This window comes from Barbus barbus (genome assembly GCF_936440315.1).
Source record: "Barbus barbus genome assembly, chromosome: 26".
In the NCBI taxonomy this organism is placed as follows: domain Eukaryota; kingdom Metazoa; phylum Chordata; class Actinopteri; order Cypriniformes; family Cyprinidae; genus Barbus; species Barbus barbus.
This window is the reverse complement of record NC_136754.1, coordinates 1,082,613-1,109,599: the sequence shown is the minus strand read 5'-3', so window position 1 is coordinate 1,109,599 and position 26,987 is coordinate 1,082,613. Positions and strand designations below refer to the sequence as shown.

General features: G+C 32.8%; 1 protein-coding gene across 2 annotated transcripts; it reads right to left on the bottom strand.

Annotated features, from left to right (window-relative positions):
- On the bottom strand, positions 1-26,987 carry LOC306846687 (rho GTPase-activating protein 45-like). 2 transcript variants are annotated; one of them, XM_079380239.1, is made up of 23 exons: positions 26,767-26,987; positions 24,227-24,590; positions 18,523-18,669; positions 18,119-18,203; positions 16,095-16,167; positions 14,547-14,619; positions 13,771-13,902; positions 13,537-13,598; positions 12,917-13,027; positions 12,206-12,286; positions 11,908-12,087; positions 11,150-11,287; positions 8,903-9,093; positions 8,626-8,750; positions 8,321-8,422; positions 8,138-8,236; positions 7,139-7,302; positions 6,764-6,952; positions 5,784-5,921; positions 5,470-5,696; positions 3,023-3,242; positions 2,817-2,868; positions 1-1,609 (listed from the first exon to the last, which is right to left on the bottom strand). In XM_079380239.1, the coding sequence occupies exons 1-23, from the start codon at positions 26,845-26,847 to the stop codon at positions 1,356-1,358; spliced, it is 3,288 nt and encodes a 1,095-aa protein (XP_079236365.1). In that variant the 5' UTR covers positions 26,848-26,987; the 3' UTR covers positions 1-1,355. The 2 variants fall into 2 exon arrangements, with proteins under 2 accessions (XP_079236365.1, XP_079236364.1); XM_079380238.1 differs by having other exon boundaries at positions 24,227-24,605; positions 26,767-26,985.

Genomic DNA, 26,987 nt, shown 5'->3' with positions numbered 1-26,987 from the left:
GACCGTTTTGCAAACTATTTATTTGCTATGCTCAGTAACATAAGAGAATGCTAGACATAGCATAATTGCTTTTATATTGACTTGAATGAAATAGCCTAACGAACGACTTGTGGATTGATGAGAACGCCTGCAAGCAGGAATAATGCTTGTGGATTAAACATCTCTGACGACGTTCCTCTCCATGGATTGATTTTATCTGGTTACAAGAAAAGGTAGGATAGATCACCACATTTCAGATCCTCTTAATTCAAAAATAACATGAATATTTAAATATATGCTAATTCTAATTATATTATTCCTAATATATATTCCACCACATTACAGATCTGATTAATTCACAAACCCAAGCGCACACAAGTTCACAAACTAAATGATTCATCGCAAATATAGTAGAAATTACAGTTTTATTGCATATAGATGTTTTCTAAAAATATATACAGTTTCAGAATATACAAAAAGGGTTTTGAATGCACTCACAAATGTCTTTTATTTCTATGGTGTTATGCATTTATCAGTCAAGTTAAATGGTTAAAGGCTTTAGTTAGCATGGTTGAGATGAAGCTACAGTCCCAGCATGGTTTAAACTTTAAACCATATTTAGTTTAGTAAGACAGTACAGTGCTGCTGGAACAACACCGGTAATGAAATATAAACACTATTATAAACAAAGCAAATGTTGAGAAGAGAAATATGCATAAACATTTTATAATGCATTACATAAGCATTAAAACCAGCACCGACCAGCAGTCCGGCTGTTGTTAGACCATTTTAACCGTAACATCATTTTCCGCTTATTTGCCCATAAACTCCGGTGCATAGATGAAACTATAATAAATATTGTAAAATACAACGTTACAAGCTCCTAAAAGAGACACTTCTAAACAAAAATGTATCAAAAACTTTAAACAAAGCACTATTAATATCTACAACACACTGACTCCTCTTGAGATCCTATTAAATAATAATAATATTGATGTTTATGTTTGTTTTTGAAAGACAGTAATTATTGTATTCCAGTAGCAGGTTATGAATGAGGTGGTTTATACAGACTAGTGCGCAAACGTATTATAATTGAGGGAATATAACCACCATCATCTGAATACAGAGACCAACATTATATAAACATCCAGTGCATATCGGCTAATACGTGAAACGACATTGATCTCAGTTCTAGAAAAAAACGGCATGAGAGGTCGCTGAGAGGTCATATGAGTTCGCCTGTCAGTCAAAACCTACTTATTCTTAATGTGACTTTTAGGAATTTATGTATATAAAAATAACACTTGTTCTCCTGTTGTACATCTCTAATAGTTGAAATGTATATTGACCTGTTTATATTCCTAATACATCTCGTCTTACTCATCTGAGACCTCTTCTGCGCTGGTTTCCTGTGGGTCTGCACTGACGGTCTGCTCCGGGATGGTCTCTGGAACCAGTCCGCTCAGGTCCAGACTCACTCGGGGACTCATCTGGTCTTCCTCGGTGCTGGTCTCACTCTCCTGACTCACCAGAGGAGGGCGCTGCGGTCGGCTCCCTCTGCCCAGATCCTCCACGTCAGAGTCAGAGTCCAGCGAACGCTCCTGAGAACCAGAGGAACCCACGGAATCACCTGAAGAATGAGAATAACAATTTATAAAAAATCACAGAGAATATTTCAACAAATATTGTGATTGGATACATTATATTATTTTATAATATTCATATGTAAAACATAAAAAAAATATATATTTATTTTTTTTATATATTTTAGTATTAACATTATTTAATATTTTTTTATTCAGTTTTTCTAATATATATGAATACTAACATATTTAAAATATTCCAAATCCTCTTATTTCACAAATGCAAGCAAAATAAAAACATAATAATATTTAAATTAACAAAGATAAAAATATTATTTAACATAATATTTAAAAATATAACAATAGTTAAAAAATAAAAATATTGAAATATTTTCTAGTTAAATATTTCTAATATATATGCCACCAAACTTCACAAACTCAAGCACAGAAAACATTTTATAATATTAATATTTGAAATATTACAAATCACCTGGGGCCTCATTTATAAAGCATGCGTACGCTCAGATTTGATCTTAGATCGTGTGTATGCTTAAATCCACATATTTGTAAAAACGGTCTTTGACGTGGAAACGTGCTTAGCGTCACGTCAAGGTCTAAACAGACGTACACACGTTTTCTTGTTCGAGTGCTGCACGTTTTTGATAATGTAAGCTGTTCTTGCAGCTCGCTGTTCTAAATGAAAGAATATGGCTGATGACTGGTGATCTTTTACATGTTAATGACATTAATTAGGAGTCGTTTACAAGGCAGAGAGCTGAAACCATTCATTAGCGCAAGTTCAAGATCATTTGTGATTCATAGATTTCACATCTGAAAGAGAGGCGTACTCTGTGCGTTTTCTGTACGTACGTTCATTTTATGAATCACACGTAAGCATATTTGAGAAATGATCGTAAGATCAATTTTAGGATGGTTTCTGCGCAACATTTTATATATGAGGACCCTGATCCACTCTGTTTGACTCTTCATGATAAAACCACCCCCAAGCATTAAAAAAATTATATTAATATTTAAATGTTAATTATAATATAAAAAAAATTGTGTCAAACTAATTTAATAAATTAATTTAAATATTTCAAAACATTTTAACTAATTTAATAAATTAATTTAAATATTTCAAAACATTTTATAAAGATACAAAATCAAACACATTTTTAATAATATCAATATTTTAATTAATGTATAAAATAATAAAAACATTATTTAATATTTCTAATATATTTTTTATCTTACCACATTCCAGATCTGCTCTGTTTGGCTCTTCATGAGTTTCAGTCTCACAGTCCTGTGTGAAGGAATATATTACAATCAGAGCTGTACACAAAAACACACACGCACACACACACGCACACACAACATCAGAAATGGGCTGTGATGAAACCCTGTCAATCACTGACACCCTGCATACTACATCAGAGCAGATATGATTCTGTGCAGACCTGGCTCTGGCCTGGAGAGCTGACCAAGGAAGAGGACGAGATGAAGATGTTCTGCTGGAAGACGATCAGAGCTTCTGCGATGCGTGCCTGATGAGGGTAATCCACCAGAGACGACAGGGACACAGTGGCTCCGGTGGGTTTGGGTCTCATCAGGGTCGGGCCGAACACGATGCCTAAATTACTGGCGCTCATTTTATTATCTTGCTCCAACTCAGACACTCTGACGAGAGAAAAAGAAGAATCTTTCATTAACATCATACAAAATTCAGAGTTCGTACAGAAACTGCAAAATGAAATTCCAGGACTTTCAAGGACTTTTCAAGCATTACTTTTTTGGTTTTCAAGGACTAAAATCAGAGATCTCCCTTATCAAACAATATCGTTATTATCTTTCAAATTCTAATAAACTAATAAAACTAATTGGTACAAATAAAGTGCAGCACAAAAGCATGCAATGACTGTGGCAACTTTTACATTTGAAAGGATAGTATGGCAAACTTATCACTTCCTTATTCAAACTCTTTTTTTTAATGAATATATGACTGACCTGAAGAATGAAAGTTATAATCACACACTTGGAAAATTATGAGCTATATCACTGCTTAGCAACACTAGGGGCGTGACAATCCACTTAGCTCACGAGATGAGACAAAATACAGATACTTGATTCACTAGAACGAGACAATATTTTAATGCTATTTTTAAGAATTTTTTATGACAAAATATTTGTCTTTTAATCACACAAAGCAAAACAACGCAGTAGTATTTTGTAACTTAATCTAGGGCTAAAAGTCTAAAAGTCAAGAGATTATTTTATCGAAAAAAATTAATACTAATTTCATATATACTGCCTTTTAAAAATTAAAGTACTTTTCAAGTACCTTCTCAAAAATATAGCTGTTTTCCAGGACTTAAATTTCAAAAAGTCAAATTCAAGTACTTTAAGCACCTTATACGAACCCTGAAAAATGTTTTGTGTTCTCTGATAAACTTCAGAAAATCTAGAAAACTTCAGTTGATATTTCAAGCAGTCACTATTTTAAACAACATTTATATTCATACAGTTAAATGCAACTTGAAAAGGTATATATATATATATATATATATATATATATATATATATATATATATATATATATATATATATACAATCTGAAAATCTTGACATTGAAAATAAAAGTTCATGTTTTATCAACTACCAAATTTTATTGCACACCTTGTTTTTAAATTTGTTTTTGTCTGCTGAACTCTGATGATTTAAATTATTAAAAATGGACTTAAATTAAAATCTAAATACTATTAGATTATTAGACTTAAATTATTAAAATATTAAACGTAAATACATAAACTATCAAATTATTATTAGCTTATTAGAGATAAATAATTAAAATATTAAAACCTTAAAATATAAAAAAAACGTAAAATATTAAATTATTAATTACTTTTATAAATATGCATTTTAGAATATCATTATTAAAACTGTGTTTTAAATTGTTTATGTCTGCTGAACTCCTACGGCTTAAATGTTTACATTTTTAAAACTTAAATACTTAAACTATTAAATTATTATTACATTATTAGACAAATAACAAAAATATTTCAATTGAAATACTTAAACTATTAAATTATTTTTAGATTATTATGCAAATGGCAAAAATATTAAAACAAACTATTACATTATTATTTAAAACATTATTAATAATTAATATTATGATTTGCTTTTATAATGATTAAAATAGTAATATTATTAAATAAAGTACCTCCTAAGGGTTAGTACAGTTATAGACTTTCTATAAATATTTTATGACAAATTTAAAAAATATTTTTTGTAAGGTTCAGAGCAAAAAGTTACAATATTTTGATTTAATATTAATATTATTAATAATTATAATTAACTTAGTATTAATATGCACCTTAGGTTTACCTATACCTTTAATAAAAAAAAATATATATATTAGTGCTGTCAAACGATTAATCGCAATTAATCGCATCCAAAATAAAAGTTTTTGTTTACATAATATATGTGTCTATACTGTGTATATTAACACATACATGTATATATTTATGAAAAATATGCTATGTTTATATGTTAAATATATTTATATATAATATAAAATATAAGAATATAAATATATACATTTAAATACATGTCAGTATTTTCAAAATATTTACTGTGTGTATTTATATATACATAATAAATATACACAGTACACATACATATATTATGTAAACAAAAACTTTTATTTTGGATGCGATTAATCGCAATTAATCATTTGAAAGCACTATAAAATATACATAATTTAATATGGCATAATTAAATATTAATCATAATTTAACATATCTCAAAGAAACATCTTCAGTTCCTCTGTGAATCACTATGGGTTTATAAACCTTGCTGTACATCATAAATGTTTTAAGTTGTTTTGTTTGTTTTTGTAGAATCTCACCTGCACAGGTGCTGCACGATGTACTTGAGTGTGGCGATGTTAGCAGGCGGCAAATGCTTGAGCAGCTCTCTGAGTTTCGCCACTAAGACCAGCACTTCAGGCTCGGTTTCTGACCCGTGATCCACCAGCTCTGGGCCCTTCACGCCCTCGCCGGCCGAGTTCAGGCTTTCCTTCGACAGTCCCATCAGAGCGTTATACATGCGGAAGGGCATGATGGGCTCCGGGAGCTGAGGAGGAGACGGAGATGATGACACCGTAAACACGCCACAACACTGCTTCATTACAGGAACATTTCCTTGCTTTAGGAGACTCACCTGTCTGAGGTAGAGCTTCAGCACGTTGCTGATGTCATGTGGAGATGCCTGAGAGAGCTCCACCAGCTCTTTACCGTTCTCAAACGCCTGGCACAACTTTTCCACACGTGTCTTCACTCCATTCACACGATAGATTCCCTGGAGACATGCAAAGAAAAGCTTTAACCCTATAATGCCTACTGTATCATATGTGACCCACTAAACCAGTCATAAGGGTCATAAGGGTTATATATGAATAAATAAGCTTTTAATTGATGTATGGTTTTTGTTAGAATCGTACAATATTTGGCTGAGATTGATTTACATTACAGGCATCAGAATTTCATCTTTTTGTCCATATAAATATCAGCATCGGCACCAAATTGCATATTTTTGCCCAGTTTGATGCTGAGTTTTCAGTTCCCTTTTAGTCAGTCACGTTCGACTTTACGTCATAGTGACTGACGTAAATGGGATCCCATATATCAGACTATATGAGCCATAAAAGCCTGATGTACAGTATCAAATATTATACTCAACAAAAACACACATGCAAACTTTTTTAAAGATTTGTTTTCATATATTATCTAAAGGTTTAATAAACTGTTCCATTTAAAAAAAAAAAAAAAATTTCCTGACTATTATTTCATGTCTGGCTTAAAAATGTTAAAAACTGTTTTGGGAATAGTGTTCAAATCTGCTAAATGAATAAAAAACAAGTATATAAGGAAGTGATGCAATTAATCAATAATTTATGTGCATATCTCACATGCATATGATGTATAAATATGTTTATTTGCTATTTTACTTAAATTTTTTTGGTAGCCTGCGTGAGAATTAGGAAGTTGGCATCATGTATAGCAGAGGTTAACTGACCAATCAGAATGAATGTGCAAATAACAATACATTTACAATACATTTATCAGACATAAACATTCAAACCAATCAGATTGATTGGTTATAAGAACAGCTTGATTGTTTTCAAAGCTTTCCTCTCGCACCTTCATTTTGAGCGCTCTCCTCTCGATCTCTGTGATGCATTTCTTGATAATGAAGGGAACGCCCTCCATGTCGCCCTGCAGGACCTGAGAGAAATCACGGCCGAAGAGCTGCAGACGGCCCTGGAGCTTCTTATGACCACACTGGATGGCCAGAGACTCCAGACACTTCTTATGGCACGCCAGAAAACACTAAAACACAAACACACATTACACTGACACTATCAGATGATAACTAAAATAATAACACTATTCTAATACATAACACATGTATTCTGTAGACTATTGAAGTTGTTTCGTACGATCAACTTGTTGTATCATAAATCTACAGTTTCATATGATTAAGTCAACAAAATAAATCCACTGAAATGCTCTCACCTCCTCACATTCTGCTCCCTGGAAATAAACGTAGCTGTCACATTCCCTGCACTTTGATGGCGTGCGCAGTTTGCGCAGCCGATGGGTTTTTGCAGCTTTGGACAATCCCACGTTTCTGAAAGGTCCAGTGGGCACCGCGCTTTCCGGTTCAATTCCATTTATACCTAAAACACAACCAACGCCCAGACACACTCAACATATATCACTATGTACAATGTACTACACATTCAAGATTAGGATGAGTTTGTTTCTTCATCAGATTTGGAGAAACGTAGCATTTCATCACTTGCTCAGTAATGGATGCTCTGCAGTGAATGGGTGCCGTCAGAATGAGAGTCCAAGCAGCTGATAAAAACATCACAATAATCCACACCACTCCAGTCCATCAATTAACATCTGGAGAAGCTGTGAAAAGCTGTGTTTATAAGAAACAAATCCATCAAGATGTTTTTAACTTCAAACCGTTGCTTCCAGCTAAAATACAAGTCCATAATCCATAATAACGATTCCTCCAGTGAAAAAGTCTTACTCCTGTTGTCTCTCACATCAAAATCATGCAGCCACATATTTGTTTAGAGCGGTTTTGGCTTGTAAACAGTGCTTGATCTGTGCAGATTTCTCTTCTGATTCAGGCCAGACCACTTTTTCACTGGAGGAAGCGTTATTATGGATTATGGTTTGAAGTTAAAAACATCTTGATGGATTTGTTTTTTACAAACACGCAGCTTTTCCAGATGTTAACTGATGGACTGGAGTGGTGTGGATTATTGTGATGTTTTTATCAGCTGTTTGGACTCTCATTCTGACGGCACCCATTCACTGCAGAGCATCCATTGCTGAGCAAGTAATGCAATGCTACATTTCTCCAAATCTGATGAAGAAGCAAACTCATCTTGGGTGGCTTGAGGGTGAGTCGATTTTCAGCTAATTTTAATTTTGACTGAACTGATTCCTTTAAGTCTGCTGCTTCTCAGATGTTCTCTGAAATCGGTCACTCACTTTGTTCAAACGGGGTCATGGCACAGTCTCGCTCCTCTAAATCTTCATTGGATGACAATGTGGCTGCAGAAACTGGCCTTGAAGGTTTTGAGATATCACCTGAGACCGAAACATTACGCAACATTATTGTTTATAAAAACAATTTATTACCGTATACCAGACTGCTCTGGATTTGTTTCATACCTGTGCTGGAGGTCGGGGATCCCAGTCCACTTCCCGGACCAACACTGTCAGTGTCACTCAGGGTGGATGGCCAGGACTTATGAGCTTGATGATGGTCTCTACCTGCAAAAACAACACATAACCACTCTATTCATTTTAAAATTGCAATACAGACAAAATTACATAAAATATTGTAACTGCAATAATAAAAACAAAGATCTGCAGCCACAAGGGGCTTTTAAACTGACAGCATGTATAAAGTACATGTCCTGTGTATTCGTCCCCTAAAAGCTGATTTCTGTTCATTTATTGTCTATTAAACTGACCTTGACCTCGTCTTTGTTTAACTACAGTTCCTTCCCCAAATCCCGCCTCCTCCACAGTGGGCGGAGTATCATAGCTGTTCTGCCGCTGGTCATTACCGAGACTGTTGTTACATGTCCGAACGTGCCTGATTAAAAAAAACAACTTCATTTCCTCCTGAATTCAAAACACCATGTTACTTCAATATTTTATTAAATTCCTGAAGCACTTAAGTTCCCATTATGCTTTGACCACTGATCTTTAAAGCAAATGATGTGTTCTAATTGGATGTTGTCTTACTGGTGGCTGGACGCGGAGTATGGCTCAAACTGGAACTGGACGGGCAGCTCTGTGCGGAGCTGCAGGTTTTTGACGTATGCGGCGTACTGCTGACCCAGGTCGTACAGCTTACAGCTCTCACAGAGCGTCTGGAAATGCACCGGCAGTGCTGCTGTCTGCACATGCATCGTCTGATAGTACGAGATGGTGCACTGGACAGAGAGGAAGAGGGTGCATCAAACACACAACCGGAGCATAAAATGACAAAATCTCTCTGTCCAGTTGGCTCAAGCTTGAAAACCGTAAGCACACAATCATCTCCATTCCCCATTCCAGCTGTTCTGAGTAGTATGAGAGATTACTTGACTTTGGAAAGAAGTTACTTATGTCACTTTTTCATATGAAAACGATAGGAAGAGATATTTTCTTCTTTTTCATTACGATGAAAAAAAAAAAGTCATGAAAATAATGTTAAAATCCTAAAATGATCCTAGAATATTCTATATGCAATTAAAAAAAAAATAATAAATAAATATACAAAAAATAAAAAAGCAATAATATTAATAAATTATATTATAATATTAATAAATTCATAAATATAAATAAATCCAATAATAATATTATTAAAATTATAGATAAATGTCTATGCAAAAAACAACATAAATAAATGAAATAAAATAATTATTATTATTATAGGAAATAAATATAGAATAGACAAATATACAAAAAAATGAAAATAAAAAAGCAATAATAAAATTATTAACTGAAAAATTAACAATAATAATAGTATAAATAATATATATACACACATACTAGGGGTGGCACGGTACACAGATGTCACGGTTCGGTACGTACCTCGGTTCGGGGGTCACGGTTCGATACAATTTCGGTACAACAGGGGAAAAAAAAGACATCTACTTTGCTCAGTTTCTTTTATTTTGATGTGAAAATGCTAAATATTATTACATGTTATATATATAAAATCTGTTTTGTTTTCATTGTGAGTGTACACAAATAAAAGCAGACCTTTAACTACAAGCAACAGCACAAATAAAAATACAATAGAGTAAAGATACAAATAAAATAATCAGTGATTTTCAGGGGGTTTTTTAGGTACAGAAATTGAAGTACGATTAAAGTAATCAAAGGTAAAACAGCATTGCATATTTGACTGTATAAATTAAAGATTACTCTTTATTAAAGTTACAAAAGCGATTCAATCAAGAGCAGTGAGTGATTTCTTTGTTGTTGCTGTTTATTTAATATTAACTGTCACTTTAAGAGAAAGCACTGATACTGTACGCCCAGCCGGCTATGTCTGCTATAGGATACTTACCAAGACGGGCATTTTGACAGAATTTTGTGTGAATTTATCCATTAAAACACAATACTTCAGAGAGAGCTTCATATTTGCGCGCGTTCTGAGGCGCAGGTTTGTGCGCTTCTGATGAACGCATGCACTAATCTTCTCACTGCGCGCGCGAGCTCGCGTCCTCTGGCTCTTAAATATTTGAGCTTACATGACTTTAGTCTAAACACCGATATCAACGTGTGCTGTTCAGGTCTCACCTGTGCGCGCGCTATCAGCACCCGGGTGATGACGGAATAAATGCTCATATTCCAGCATACGGCACTCGCATTGAACAAGAGTGAATGATTTGTCCACTTATTTTTTTTTTCCTTTCTCATCGCTGTTGTTATAATGTACTGGGAAGCCAGAATGCGCATCCATTAACAGAAACATACATTAGCCGAACCCTATTTGTTTTACGTGTTATTTATAACAAACCACATGCGTTGTCAGAATTCAGTTGAACCGCGGTCCTAGCGCGTGCCGAACCGTGTGTGGAGAACCGTGCGGTTCGGTTTTTTTCCGCGAACCGTGCCACCCCTAACACATACATACATAATATACAATGAGAAAAGTTGTTCAGCATTACAATAAAAATGTCTTAATTGTCATGAAAATATCCTACAAATCCTAAAATGATCCATCCTAAAATATTGTATATGCAAAAAATATATAACATAAATAAATAAAATGCAAATAATAAATAAATATACAAAAAATTAAATAGAAAATAATATTATTGATAATTTATAATAAAAATATATAAAATATAAAAATAATATTTTATACACACACACAAACATATATATATATATATATATATATATATATTATTAGAGAAAGTAAATAAAATGTTAAAATAATTAAATTTATATATATAATAAATATAAAAACAAAAATATATATATGACTCTCACCGCCCGCAGGATCTGGTCCGTCTGTCTAATGAGTTCCTGGATCTGTTTGAGCACGTTCACCTTCATGTCCTCCAGCTCCTGCTGCTGTGTCGTGGCGTCTGCGATGCAGGTGCGATACGTCGCCTCGGCCTCCTCCGCCTGTGAACACAAACCATCATATATCATGAAAATGAATTAATCAACTTGACTGTTTTGTAGACACAATACTGTTATTGAAGGATGGTGCAGTTAAAAACTGCAAAGCCACAGCCCATAAGTACTTGTAACTCAGAATTGTTGCATAAATATTATAAAATCACCCCGACATCAAGTAAAATAAATGATATGATATCTTGCTTGAAGAAAATGAAGCCTATTTTAAATCCATTCAGATGTTTTGCATTGTGACATTATTTTCATGACAGAAATATCCAAAATTCTCATTACTGTTATGCATACTATTGCATTGAAAATGTCTTCAATTGTCATGAAAATCATCTCAAAATCCTGTAATCCTAAAAAAAAAAAAAATATGCAAATTTCTTTATGCAAAAAAAAAAGACAGATAAGAAGAAAATTATATATTGAATAAATTCTGAATGAAAATATTGCAGGGGAAAAAAATTTAATAAAATGTAGTAAATGATAGTGTAATGTTAATCTATTCATCAAAATTTTTGTTCCCTGCACGTGTCCGCAAAAGCAGTCAGAATGAACACTTCACACAAAATGTGTGAAATTTGCTCATGTTAGGCCATTTCCTGCTTGAGCTGGCTGACCTTGTTGCGCGCTTCCTCTTCTAGTCTTCTCTTCTTGTCCAGAGCTTTAGTGGTTGAGCCACTTCCTGTTCCGCTTTGTTCCTCTTCAACCTTATTGGCCACTGTCCTAGCTCTCTCGTACTCCTCACAGCGGCTCATGTACAGGTGACGTGCCTTACGGAGGTTACTCTCGGCATCGGCCTGATGAACACAAACACACACATCTCTAAATGCATGAACACAAATACACATGTTTAACTTTGATTTAGCAGGGTTTAGTTGAGTTGTGTAGTTAGTTCAGGGTGGACTGAATCTCTACCAGTTTTCTCTTGGCCCTCTGCCACTGCTCTTTAATGTCTCTGCGCTTCTTCTCATGTTCCTGTCTGCGCTGCGTCATGGGCTGAACAAGAAAAAGAGAGAAAGAAAGGTTTAATTTTATTTGTTTCTTTCATTAGACCTGCTTGGGTAAATCTCACAAAAGCTGTCAAGAACACACCCAGGTCACCCAAAATGCCAAAGAAATCAATGAAAAATTAAAATGTCATAAGAGAAACTGTATTAGAAATAATGCAAAAAAATTCTTAATGATCCAAAAATTAGGCTTTAATTTTTTTAATTAAATTACATTAAGTATATTAAAAAATATAATATAATACAATAAATGTATAATATAATAATACATTTAAATACAATATTTATTGTATTATTATAAAAATAAAAATGTATTATTTATTTTATCTAGATAATTAAAAACAAAATGATTAATGATCCAAAAATTAGGCATTCATTTTTTTATTGAAATTAAATGTATTACATTAAAAAATATAATATCATACATTTATGATATAATATAATATTATATAATACATTTAAATATAATATTGTGTTACAAAAATATTTTAAATATATATTTTATAAAATATTTATTTCCTTTTTTTCCTCTATTTTAGGTATTTTGAGATGAAACGTGCAAAACTATTTCCACACTGTCATCCTGCTGTGGTGTGTGTTGTCAGATCAGGTGTGGTACCTGTAGAAATGAGTGTGTGTAGATGTTGTTTGTGGCTTGTTGTAAACCGCAGCTCTGCTCTGAGTCCTGCTCGAGAGCCAGAGAGAAGATCGACAGCAACGGCATGTGTTCCTGAGAGAGCGAGAGAGAGAGATAAGATTCAGAAACCTGCTCTACTGTATGTACAGTAAGCACAACAGATTCAGTATCAAAGGTATAGTTGATTTGATAATGATAATTCTGTATTTAAATAAAAATTGTTCTGTCATGATCCATGCACACTCATGGGATTCAAACTCTGATATTTTCAGGAGACTTTTTTATGGATGTTGACGCTGCTTTTTTCAATAAAACAAGAGTCAACAGTAATTGGGCCTGATAGGGTGCAAAAATGGCTAAAAACAGTTTGAAAATACTCTATATGACTTGTACGTTACATTAAATGTGCTTAAAATATACTGTGCAAGTTGTATATTAATATATTTATATTATTGTTTTAATGACTTTTAAGGTGTCTTTTAAGATGTTTTTGACCTTGACGACAGTAATATTTTTTGGAGACTATTTTACAACATAAACACTAGTGTTATTTCAATCTGCAAAAAACAAACAAACAAGCACAAGGGAAGCACACTGATTACCTGTATGATGTTTTGTTTGCAGGACTGGTAGAGTCTCTGAAGACCTTTTGAAAACTCATTCTCTGTTGACAATATGATGGAAAATAGAGTCGTAAAGAACAAATAAAATGACCCAGTCCACGTGGATGAGTTTGAAATGCATTTATATTAAGAGTATATTACCGGGATCCATTTAAAGAGAGACAGACACATGCATTTCAAAAATCACCAAACAGATGAAGGAAATGTCATTACCGAGAGTGATTCTCTTGTCTACGTAGATGATGATGTCCTTCATGTATTTGGCGATAGATTTGGCGTAATTCAGAGCCGAGTCCACGCCACCTTCACTGTGCTGCAGGAGTATATCAACTTCCTGTGGACTCACTGCGGACACACACGGTAAACATCAGCCATCCCATATATGAACAAACAACACTTCAAATTTAAATGAAAAATATACAGCAGCTGTGTTCAGAATGGAATACTGAGCAGTATATACTGTTTTACTCTGAATAAATTCTATGCAAGTATGCAGATGTAAAAAGAAATGTTTCACAATAAATAGTAGTACACTACATTGTTGTCACATGACCATATTATAATTCATTTCAGTGATGTCCGGTTATTATCACAGAAATAAATAATAATTTCGTGATTTTTAAAAATATGGATGGATGGATGGATGGATGGATGGATAGATAGATAGATGGATAGATGATAGATAGATAGATAGATAGATAGATAGATAGATAGATAGATAGATAGATAGATAGATAGATAGATAGATAGATAGATAGATAGATAGATAGATAGATAGATAGATAGATAGATAGATAGATAGATAGATAGATAGATGCCGATAGAGCCGTGTGCTCTCCTGTACACTGCACACTCTGTATGTATTGTGTTCTGTGCATAGAGAAAAATTTGCCTATGGGCCACTCTATGCATACTATGTACTTTCAAAAATAGTAGTCTGTATGCCATTCTATGCATTACTAAAGACAATAAAAGAGGGATTCACTCACTGCAGTCCTGATGGTCGTATTTTCCTCCTTCAGGACCTTGACCTGACGACACCCTGTACAGGTCCTCCATCGACTAAACACACACAGCAAAGAGACAGAGCAAGATATGACATTTTTAAGGAACAAATATGGTAATAATGTGCATTATGAAATTAAATGGTGTGGATTTTGAGGAAGAGGTTAGAGTCAGATACATGTGGTGAGATTGTAGTATATATCACTTCCTTCTCTGAGGGCTGTTGGGTAGATTTGGCTCTTCCATTGTAGTATTCCTTCACCTTATAGCGGCTGAAAGTACTACTGAGGAGGCAGTAGCTGAACACACTCCCCAAAAATACTCTTGCCATTATATGCAACAGCAGAAAATCACATGTCAGCCAAATCCCTTTGACCTAAAATACTTTCTTGAAGTCGTCCTGAGATTTTAAAGTTAATCTTTCAATAATATAACAACATATCTGATTCTGTGATGTTGGTCACATGACATGTAGGTAAACAAATAAAACATTTAATCTTTTTTCTTTGTTTTATTTTGACTGCTTTTATTTTAAATTGTTCATTTATTTTAATTTTACATTTTTATGATAAATTAATTAGCTTTTCATCAACTCAAAATCCCAGTCCAGGAAACCCTGAGCTAGAATGTAAAAAAATATTATATATTTGCATAAGTATTTATTATATTATTATACATTTATTATAAATATTAAATATTTTATTAAATCCTGATGTACATTTCTATGTTTTAGTTAGGATATATTTTAGTAAATAATTCAACTCTTTTATTCAACTGTTTATTAATTTATTATTTTACGACATCAGAATCAAAGGCAGATTAAAAAATAATAAGATTTTTAAAAATTGTCTTAATAACAATACTTCAATAAATTGTATACAATAATTTAACAATATTTTTTACAAACAAACAATAAATAAATACAAATTAGATATTATATTTAATAATATATTATTAAAAACATTCTAATATTTTCACACAAATTATTTTTTATATTTAACTGTTTATCTGTTCAAATTTATGTTGTCAATCTGTTTATTTACTCCAAAACCCTCACTGTTTTTGCACCAAAAATAAATGTATTATATCATTTACATTAAAATAACATCTTCCAGTACTAAGCTACTTTTGTTAGTAGCTTATAGTGTAGCCCTTCTTTAAAAAAGTTTCTTGACTAAAACTGAACTGCTTTAAATAATGAGTAACGCTTGGTAAACTACAGACTCAGAGTAGCATGACAAACACTGTTCAACAACTAAATTGCATTTTAATGAAGGAAGTGAGACTTCTAGTTGTTGTAGTTCTGGGAAATGATTTAAGTGTCTGTTCTGGACATTAAGATGATTAATTTGTCATCAGTGTCATTCTAAGAAGTGTTTCTCGAAGACTCACGTCATCAGGGACTCTGTTGAGTCTGTATAGAGGTGCGGAGGAAACAATATGCTTGCAAGACAACGCAGGAAGCAACCCACACACACGCTTCCAACAACATCCGCACACACACACACACACACACACACACACACACTCACCCTGCTCTTTTCTGTCGGCGGCAGGGACAGAAGAGTAGTGCTGTCAATCTCTCCCATCAACAACTCTGAAACACTGACACAGAGAAAATACTGCTCAGATATCACAATAATAAACAATAAATTGACAATATTTCTCATCTAGTAAAAGCTATAAAATGAATGTGGAGAGTGAATGTTGATGAGAAATATTCAAGTTCATACTGAAAATCACTGACTACTGATTGCCTAATATATTGGTAAATCTGAGCACAGCTTGAGGCACTGTTGAGATCTCTTCTGAAACTCTAGAGCATATATATATATTATAAAAATAAATCATACATCTACAATTCTATAATAATATTAAAAGTAAAATTTATATCTTAATTAAAGATAACTTATATATTTATAGAATTCAAATATAATTATATTACATATAATTACTTACATTATAAGTAGCCTTTAAGGAAATATATACGTACATATATAATATATACACAATTTTACATAAAATAATTTTAATAAAATATATTTTAAAATTAAATTATATATATAATTTAATCATAATAATATATTAGAATTAAAAGATACATTTGAATAATAGATATATTATATTTATATAGAATTAAAATATAATTTATTTACCTGCATTATAAGTGGCCTTCAGGGAAATATGTGTAATATATTAATTAATATATTGATATATTAAGAGAAATAGATATATTTTAATTAATATTAAACGAAACAAATTTAATGTAATATATAGAATAATATTAATATAATGTATAATATATATACATATATACATAATAAAAAATTTCAAACAATATTATATTAGAATTAAAAGTTATATTTGAATAACAGATTTTTACATAAAATTATTTTAATAAAATGTAACTTAATTTAATTATTTTATGTATATATATATATATATATATATATATATATATATATATATATATATATATATGTATATATATATATATAATCCTAATATAATATTATTTTAGGATTAAAAGTTAATATACATATAAAGAGTAATACATAATATTGTATTAGATATATTAGATAAATATATATATTTATTTTATTTTTATTTAACCTTTATTTAACCAGAAGAGACTCTCTGAGATTAAAAATCTCTTTCGCAGGAGTGTCCTGGCCAAAATGGGCAGCAATACATCAATTACATCACAGAATGTTACAACACAAACAAGCTAGAGACACTTAAAAACAGTTACATATCGTTGAGTCGATTTCCATTTGCCGAATGACGGCTTTAAAATTATCCAAAGACAGCAAATTCTGTAATTTCAAGATTCCAGTCAGTCGGAGCTGCGTACATAAAAGCCTTTTTACCTAATTCAGATCGAACAAAAGGAACAGAAAGAGTATAACAATTTCGTGAGCGAAGAAAGTATTTCTCAACGATTTTCTGTTTTACAAGACAGCAGAGATATGAGGGAAACAACCCCAAAATGGCTTTATAACCTGTTATACAATATACAGTGATGAGTTGAAGGTTTACAGTCTGATATAAATCTTAAAGCACCATGATAAACGGCGTCTAAAGAGGAAAGAAGACATGATGGAGCGAACCATAATCAAGCACGGGTAAAAAAGTAGTAGTAACCAATTTCTTTCGTACATTAAATGAAAAACAAAACTTGTTCCTAAAATAAAACCCAAGCTTAATTTTCAATTTTTTTTTTCAGTTGAGTAATGTGAGAGCTAAAAGATAATACATCATCCACAATAATGCCAAGATATTTGTACTCTTTCACTAATTCGATCACGGTACCTTGTAGGGTCTGAAGAGAAGATAAATTATTGTCAGATTTTTTAGAACCTGAGAACAACATGGTTTTATCAACATTCAGGACAAGTTTTAGACTGTAAATCCGTGACTGATACTATATATATATAATTGAATTTAAATGCATATAATTATTATTTATTGACATTTTATTTAATACAATTATATTTTAATTTATAAATAATAAATGAGCAGGTATTCTGTGTGAAAGCAGAGCAGCGGGTCTTACTTGCTGCTGAAGGCCACAGCAATGGTCTCAATGGCCTTCTCAAAGTCTTTCTTCTGAGCGTCAGTGGTGCCTTCGTAACTGAACCCTGACAAACACAGAGAACAAAACAACTTCACGGTCACAAACACGTGCTTCTGCTTTGATAACACATAAAACTAGAAGTGACATCACATTGAGATGCAAAATTAGAAACACCTGTATTTCATGTTTGCATATTACACATGTTTTTCCTTTATAAGATCAGATGCTGCTTCTGTGGTATCTGCTCATATCTAATGTGGGTTTGCTCTTCTGATGCTTGCGCTGCATTATTTGCTTCATGTCATTGCATACATAGGTGAGAGTGAGGAGAAGGACCCAGTGACAGTTGAAGAAGATGAGTTTATCATGGCAGCTGAACTGACCTTTGACCTTTGAGATAAGAGTTCCTGCTGCGGTGAGTGTTTCCACAGTGTTCAGCAGAGGGTACGTGCTGATTACCTGCCGCAAAACACGTAGAACCTCCCCTAAGCACTCGTGAACGGCCAGCCTGCTGCGTGGCTCCTCTTTCACTGCGGAGACATGAGGAAACATCTTGATTCAGTCATTTACGGAGACATCTGGAAGCATTTGGACATAAATAATACCCAACCCAAGTAAATACTATGTGTAGGGACTGTAAATCACTCCAAAACAGCTCTAACACTGTCTTGCCACATGTTAGGAAGTAGTTCTGCCTCTTATTTTCACTAAAACATGTCAGTTATTTATCCACTTCCTACCCACCCAATACCACAATGCACCTCATTCTGCTCAATACCACAAGAGGGAAGTTACATCCGTACACATGCACTGATACTACGTGTGTGATATTACGATCATCTAATGAGTTCATCGGGTTTATCAGATGGAAATGCTCACTGCAACTATTTGACAAACTCAAGCCATGGTCTACAAATTAAATGTTTAATAAATGCATAAATCACAGATCTAGATGAACAACTAGTTGCCACAGTTTGTAAAGAATCTTTAAAAAATAATCATATTGAGCAACTCATTAATGAGTGAATGTGAGAAACTTTTGAACGTTACCATGATTTTACTCCTTTTTGAATAATAATAAAAAAAAATTACTTTTCTTTTATTCAACAAAGAATCCTGAAAAAAGTATCACAGGTGCCAAAAAATAATAAGCACAGCTGATAGTAAATCAGTATATTATAATGATTTCTGAAGATCATGTGACACTGAAGACTGGAGTAATGATGCTGATAATACAGCCTTGCATCACTGGAATAAATGAAGAGTTTATTTGCCAAAACAGATAACTCAGTTTTTTTTTAATTTTCAAAAATCATGTTTTTTATTGTTATCATGTCTTTATTGTGTTTTATCGTGTTAGTTATCTGTATTTTTTTGTTATTTTTTAGCCTAATCAAAATAACTCAACTGCAGTTTAATTGAGATTGGAGGATTTTTTTAAATTATTAAAAACTTATATAACTTATATAAAACAGATAACTTAGAGTTATCTGTTTTTGCAAATGAACTCTTTATTTCTTTACTTTAAAGTATATACAAATAGAAAACTATTATTTTAGATTGCAATAATATTTCAAAATTTTTTCACAATTTTTTTGTATTTTTGATACAGCAAAAAAAATCCTATATGAATGTATCATTGTATGAAATTTATAAGAATGACCCATTGGAATGAATGGAAATTTATAACTCGTGATTGCTCAAAAACTTTATGAAACCTACATATTTATTTCTTAGAAAACTTAATCTGATTTTCACTTTCAGATGAAAAAAGTGAGCAATTTTTCATGCTGCAGTAGTTGGTCAACAGGCGTACATATTCAAGTTTATTAACAAAATTCAGTCCTAAAAGTGTGTGAGATATGGGGAAAAGGCTAAATATATTTTGCAAAAGTTTTTAACACTAATATAACGTCATAGATAATTTAATAAACAAACAAAAATGTGACCTCTAATGGGTCTCGATACAGAAACGGTCCCAAACATGAACCGTTTAACTCTCTTAAAATCCCTTAAAATTTATTTTATCAGGAAAAAAAGTGAATTTTGCGAGTCTTAACGTCCTTGCAAAGTTGCATTCCCTTACTAAAAATTAAACAGTTTTGAGATTTTTTAAAGTATTTCTTACAGGTCAAAACAGACCCGAATGTGTTAATGAATGTCATTTATTTCTGTGATCAAAGCTGTATTTTCAGCATCATTACTCCAGTCTTCAGTGTCACATGATCTTCAGAAATCATTCTAATATACTGATTTACTGCTCAAGAAACATGTCTGATTATCATCACAACTGAAAACGGTTTGCTGCTTCAAATTTTTGTAAATCAACAATGAGAAACCTGGCGTTATCCCATAACGGTTGGGGAAAAGAGCAGGAGTCTGGCTGCTGGAACCGTATCCTTTTTAGCAGGACAATGAAAGCTGTTGTTGTGCATGACAAAAGTCCTTGTGTGTGCGTCTGCATGCCTAAATGCATGTTCAGAGTGTGGGTGTTCTTAAAAATGCAAAAAACACAAAGCAAAACACAAGAGTGTAACATTTCAAACAGTCGTTCCTCTTTGATGCAGCACTGGACTCCTACACACATGTGTAACTCAGACTATTTAATATGTTGTGAAGAAAACACGAGCGTGTAAAACTCCCTGTCACGATGCCAGAGCTTTCTGGGTGGTTGCAAATGCAATGGTGATGTGTTTTACAGGGGAAAGTGAGGGGAATGTTTTATGCACGTACATGTTGATGCATGCATGTCGTGCAGATCTGAACAGATTCCCTCAAGCACATTACTCAAGACTGTCCATCTGAAACTAACTTGTCACTGTCCGGCTCTTCTCAAATCAATCTGCAGGTCATGAGATGATGACAATGACAACCATCATGCCATCTGCCCAAAAAAGCCCCCACTTCTCACTGGCATCATCTTGAGCGTGATTAATAGCTGACTGCTGTTTAAGGAGAAACTGTGAGGACCTGTACAGGCCTGCATGCTGCAGTCGTTTTGTGGCATTGAGCTGTGAATGAATCACCTTCTGTGGCTTTTACAGCTCTGGCACGGCTGACAGTAGCTCCACTGCTAAGGAAACGTGATGAACTCCTATACCTGTGCATCTCAGACAAATCAACATGCTGTGTTTGTCCTGGTATAACTCCCTAAGACCACACCAGAGCGTTCTGGGAGGTTGCAAAATGGTAATAGATATGCAAGTCACTGTGTATAAATTCGAAGACAAACATGATAACACTATGTGACTTCCCACAGAAAGATGTTATCGCTCAGAGTTTGCTTTCATCGCTCATTTCTCAGTTACGCTCTATTTAATATCAACCTCGTCTCAGATGCCTCTCCTGAAATTGATGAGGAAACATCTGAATATTCTAATATACTACATTTTCTTTTGTTTGGGTTTCCCAAACTTCTCGAGTTGATGAAAAGCTATAGTTAACTAAATCACAAAAATAAAATAATTTTAAAATAAAACAATGAAAAAAAAGCCTTTATAAAAAAAGAATATCCACGAATGTGTTGTTAGTGTTATTTTAGTATTATTTATATACTGTAATAACTGTATTAGTATTTTGAATACATGTTTTTTAATTTTAGTTAATTTCTTTGCAATTATGTTATGTGCTTGCCATTTTTTCTTTATTGTCACTATTTATGTTTCTTTTTTCCAGTCAGTAATTTTAATACTTACTTCAGTTAGTTGCCAAGCCAACATTTCTCATTTTCATTTATTATGTTTTTAAATCTAACATTTATATTTTATTTTATTTTCAACAAAAATGTTTGTAATTGTTTTAGTTAACTATAATAACCCTGTTGTTAAATTATTGATATTATATCTTAAAATCTCAGGGAGTCTTCAAGAAAATAGTTTCGGCTGACAAAAAGGTTTGGGAATCCCTGAGTTGTTGAAATAAAGAATTGCCTTGAGATGACATTGGAAACATCACTATTGCAACTCTACAAGCAGGGCAGATATAAACAGGAAGTAGAGCTGATGAAAATAGCGACACTTTAAGGAAGTCCACAAGGCCTGAGGAGACTCAAATGACTTCTGCTCTTTATAAAGCAGACAGTGCTGACGTGATTCATCTCTGTCCTGCCCTCTGAGCTGAATAAAGTCAGACATGGACAAGGTGCACTGCGCTCAGTTTACCAGACATGCAAGACCCATGCTCATTATCTGAAGTCGAACAAGATTTGAGATCTGATCTGAGTTGAGAGGAATACGTTTAGCAAGTGTATTGTATGGTTCAGAAGACTTGAAACTGACTACTTTTATGATGCTGACTTTGTCAACAGTTCCTCTTAAATTTGTGCACCACCTATATCTGATCACATTTCATGAAGTGAGTGTACATGAAGTCTAAAAGAGGAATATCAAAGCCTCACTATTACACCACATCACCACATTTCTGCCTGAGGTGAGCAGCAGCATCGTGAGAAAAGTGCTCAGTAGGTATCTGGCCTTCTCTCTGTAGGGCTCTGCCCGTGAAACACTCTTTTAAGGGAAGGTGGAGGGCTGCAGCTCAGGGGACGTGTGTAATCTCAAACTGAAGGCTGCAAAGAAAACATCTGACGCACGGTTCCTCTTCCTTCCTCTTTCACCATGGAAACCCAATGAAAAAACACACGTTACAAATGGCCATTCCTTAACATGACTCCAGGGGAGTCTGAAGACTTTGTGCCAGTTACATCTGATATAATCTAATGCTAGTTTTCATTTATGTCACACACGGCTTTGAATTGACTTATTCCTTCTACAAACTGAAATATGTTCAAATAACAAAACAATGAACATGACAGTGAATAAATAGTTCAATTAACTAACCAACAATTCTTGACAAGAAATATAATAAACGGTCAGTTTTTGTTGTTGAAAAGCAATATTGTGTGGGGTCACAGGTGTGCATTTACTTGCATTTTACAACAGCTTTAAACACCAAATAAAGCTACAATTTCGAGCCACATTTCTTTAAAACATTTTTAATAAAAAGAAAATATATTTTTTTAAACTTGTATTTATTTAAATATTAAATACTGTAAATATTGTGTATAATAAATTATGAATTATGTTTATTATTACAAAATAATATTTAATTTTTATTTAAATTACAAAAACATTAATTGCAATTTGAGTAGATACTGTATACAGTAAATTCTTCAATACAATATTCACTGATATTACAATGAAAAGTACTATAATTATTTTAATATTAAATATTGCAGTATTTTCAATTGCAATTTAAGTAAATATTGTGTACAAATAAATATTTACCAATATTACAGCCAAACGTATTACATTTAATTTTTGTCTATTTATTTAAATATTAAATATTTTAATTGCAATGCGAGTCCCATTATTGTACACAATATTTACTATTACAATACAATCTTTGTTTATTTAAATATCAAAATGTTAAATATTTGCAATTTGAGTTATTACAACAAATATTTGACAATATTTACTAATATTACAAAAGTACTGTCTTAAAGTTTTATTTAAATATTTAATCTTAATCTCTTTAATCTTAATTATTTATTCATTTATTTGCTTAAATATTAAATATTTAAATTTTTTAATTGCAATATTAAATCTATATTATACTTGTATTATATTTAATTCTTATTTATTTAAATAATTAAATATTGTCTGCAATGAAATATTTACTTAGCAAAAGTACTTGAAAACAGAAAATATATAATATCATTATTTTGGCCAACAGACTTCATTTACAAAACACACAAAAACCAACCAGACTCTTAAATATAAAGGTTCTAAAAGGGTGTTTTTGCAGTGATGCCATAGAAGAACCATTTTTGGTTCCCCAAAGAACCTTTCAGTGAACACTTCATAAAAGAAACATTTTGAAGATTTAAAAAAAAAAATCTAAAGAACCTTTTTCGACTATAAAGAACCTTTTCTGCATTTGAAAGGTTCCATGGATGTTGAAGGTTCTTCATAGAACCATTGATGCCAATAAAGAACCTTTATTTTTAAGAGTGCATCCAAACGTATTTTATCAACTCAAAATGATTTCTGAAAATCCTTCTCGAACCAAATCAACTCACAAATGTCCTACCTTCTCCGAGCACCATGTCCTTCAGCTTCTCCACAGCCTCTGCGAAGCGGGCGACGTCTCGCAGCAGCGAGGGAATGTCATCCACCTCGATGACCGATGTTTCCGCAGCCTCCGCAGCATGTCCGTAGTTGAGAGCGGCCCGTACGTAACCCTTATGGTAGCCCCAGGTCCCAGACGTCTGGAAGGCGAAGCCGGCAGCGCTAGCGTGACGACTGAGACCCGAGGGCCGCTTGAGGGGCCCCACAGGTGAACTGCACACTGTTAGCTTGGAGTGGGAAGACGGTGTTCCTGGGCAGGATAAGGGGCTCGAATCAGGAAGGGCCAGCATGCAGGGGCCATCGATAGTGTCATTGGGAGAGTGTTCCTGAAGGATGGACAACTGGGTTTAACATGGAATGGAAAGGGGTGGAGTGTGAATGATGGATGATTATCGAGATGAATATTATGAACCGGGTTAAAATAAAAACCGGGTAAAAATTTTCAAAGATCATGTTTATTTAATCTGCATTCCAATTAATATCAATCAAACTGCAGTTGGGTTGTTTTGATTAAATAATAATAACTAAATAAATACAGCTAACTAAAACAATAAAACAATAAAAACATGATTTATGAGAATTAATAAAAACTGAGTTTTTACAAATAAACTCTTCAAATCTAGTCTGATTATTTGTTTATTATTTAACGCCATATCAGCAGCAAAGGCTATTTGCTGACAAACATAATCAATTCAAATCATTAGAATAACAACAAAAAACCTACAGTAAGTGAATCAGTGTTATTTTAGTACCTATTCACAAGTTTTGATTAATATTTTGAATAGGTTTTAAAATTTAATTAATACTATTTTTATATTTAATTTTAAAGATTTAAGTTTTAATTTTGTGTTTGTCATTTTTAATAGTTTGTCTATTTAGCTTTTATTAATTTATTTTAGATTTATTATTTATTTATCTATTTTTACTTTTTAATATTTCCTACTTTATTTATCTGTTTAAAACCCATTCTGTGATGATTATATAAATAAATAAATGTGTAACACCTGGAGTTATATAAATTTATTTATAAATTAAAGTATTCATTAAATAAATTAATAAATGTATGAAATGTAATTTAATTTTATTATTATTATTGTGCACTTTTTAATATTACCTATTTATCTGTTTATCATTCAGTGGTGATTATATTTTAGTACATTATTAAACTTAATGAAACCAGTTGAACTTGTTTTTTATATTTTATTTAAATTATATTTTTATGGTTTTAGTTTCAGTTTCAACTATAAAAAACACTGCAATAAATATATAAATTACACAAAAAAGCTCTTTCAGTTTCTTACGTAGTCTGATTACACTCTTAAAAATAAAGGTTCAGCATTGAACCGTTTTACCTCTTTCTTCAGCGAAACACAAAATAAATGAATAAAACATTGTATTTTTTTTTTTAAACCAGTAGCAGTTCGTACAATTTATGCAACATATTCCAAGTCTTCTCAGCTATATAAAATGTCATTATTCACTGAAAATAAGAGTGAACATTATTCAGAATTTCCGCACAAAAGAAAAAGTAAATCATGCAGGTTTGAAACAATGTAAATGACAGACTTTTCAATTCTTTACCGCATTTTAAAGTGACGATATTTCACCCAAAAATGATAATTCTGTCATTTTACTCATGTGTCATGTGCTTCCCAACCTGTATGACCTTCTGTCGTCTGTGTAATATTAAATATGATTTGAATCATTTGATAAAGTGTTTTATTTGGCCGTACAGTGGAGGTCAATGACTTCATTGTATGGACAAATAAAAAATGGTTTCCAATGATATTTGGACCCCAGTGTTTTTCAAAATATCTTCTTTCTTCATTTTCTGTGTACTATCCCTTTAAGTTCTCTCAAGAACCATTTTGACTGTTCAGGTTTCTTGAGTTATAATGTTTCACAGGCTCTTCAGATCATTGAATAGCATCATCTGTTAACAGTAGAAGTGTTCACTTCTATTCTTGAACTGCTCAACTAAACTGCGGCTTGAATAAATGGCTCTTGCATGACTTCCTCTCAGTGTATTTCTGGTATTGTTTGCGAAACAAAGAGCAAGACGTACTTCTTAAGTGTTCTTCAGCAGGCATTGTTCACCACTGACAGTTTTACAGCAATGAGCACACTTGAATCAACTCGCTCTCTCGAGCCGATTCTTTTAAATGATTCAGTCGAACCCAATGCGCCTGAGTGAACCGGTTCACTGAAATGAATCATCCGAACAAATGAATCGTACCTCCAACACATGTCCAATATCTATAAACAATAGAGTACATTTACTCTTTCACACATAATTCTGTTGTGAACTACTAGAGGAAATGAATAGGATAAATGTGAACCCATTTATTAAGCGTTTAAAATAAAGCAGATGTTGTAAACGCGCCAGTTTTCTGGAAGATTAAATATGTTTCTCTTTTAAAACATGTTTACAGTATTAGAATCAACCTAAAGCACTAAAATAAACTCGGTTTTAATTTCCCTCAGAAGTGTTGTTGGTCTTACCGAAGGGTTTTGCGCAGAGTTGCTCTTTTTGGAGGCTGAAGGCGCTTTATTCGTCGTCTCCTTCTTCTTTCGAGAGAACATTGTTTGCACGTTTGCTCCAGATCACTGAAATCTCACCACAAAGTTTTAGGAATAAGCCAAATACTTGTGAAAATGTCTCCTCAGGCTCTTCTGCGACTGACTGACAGTTACTTCCCCATCATGATAGTTCAGTTACTCGT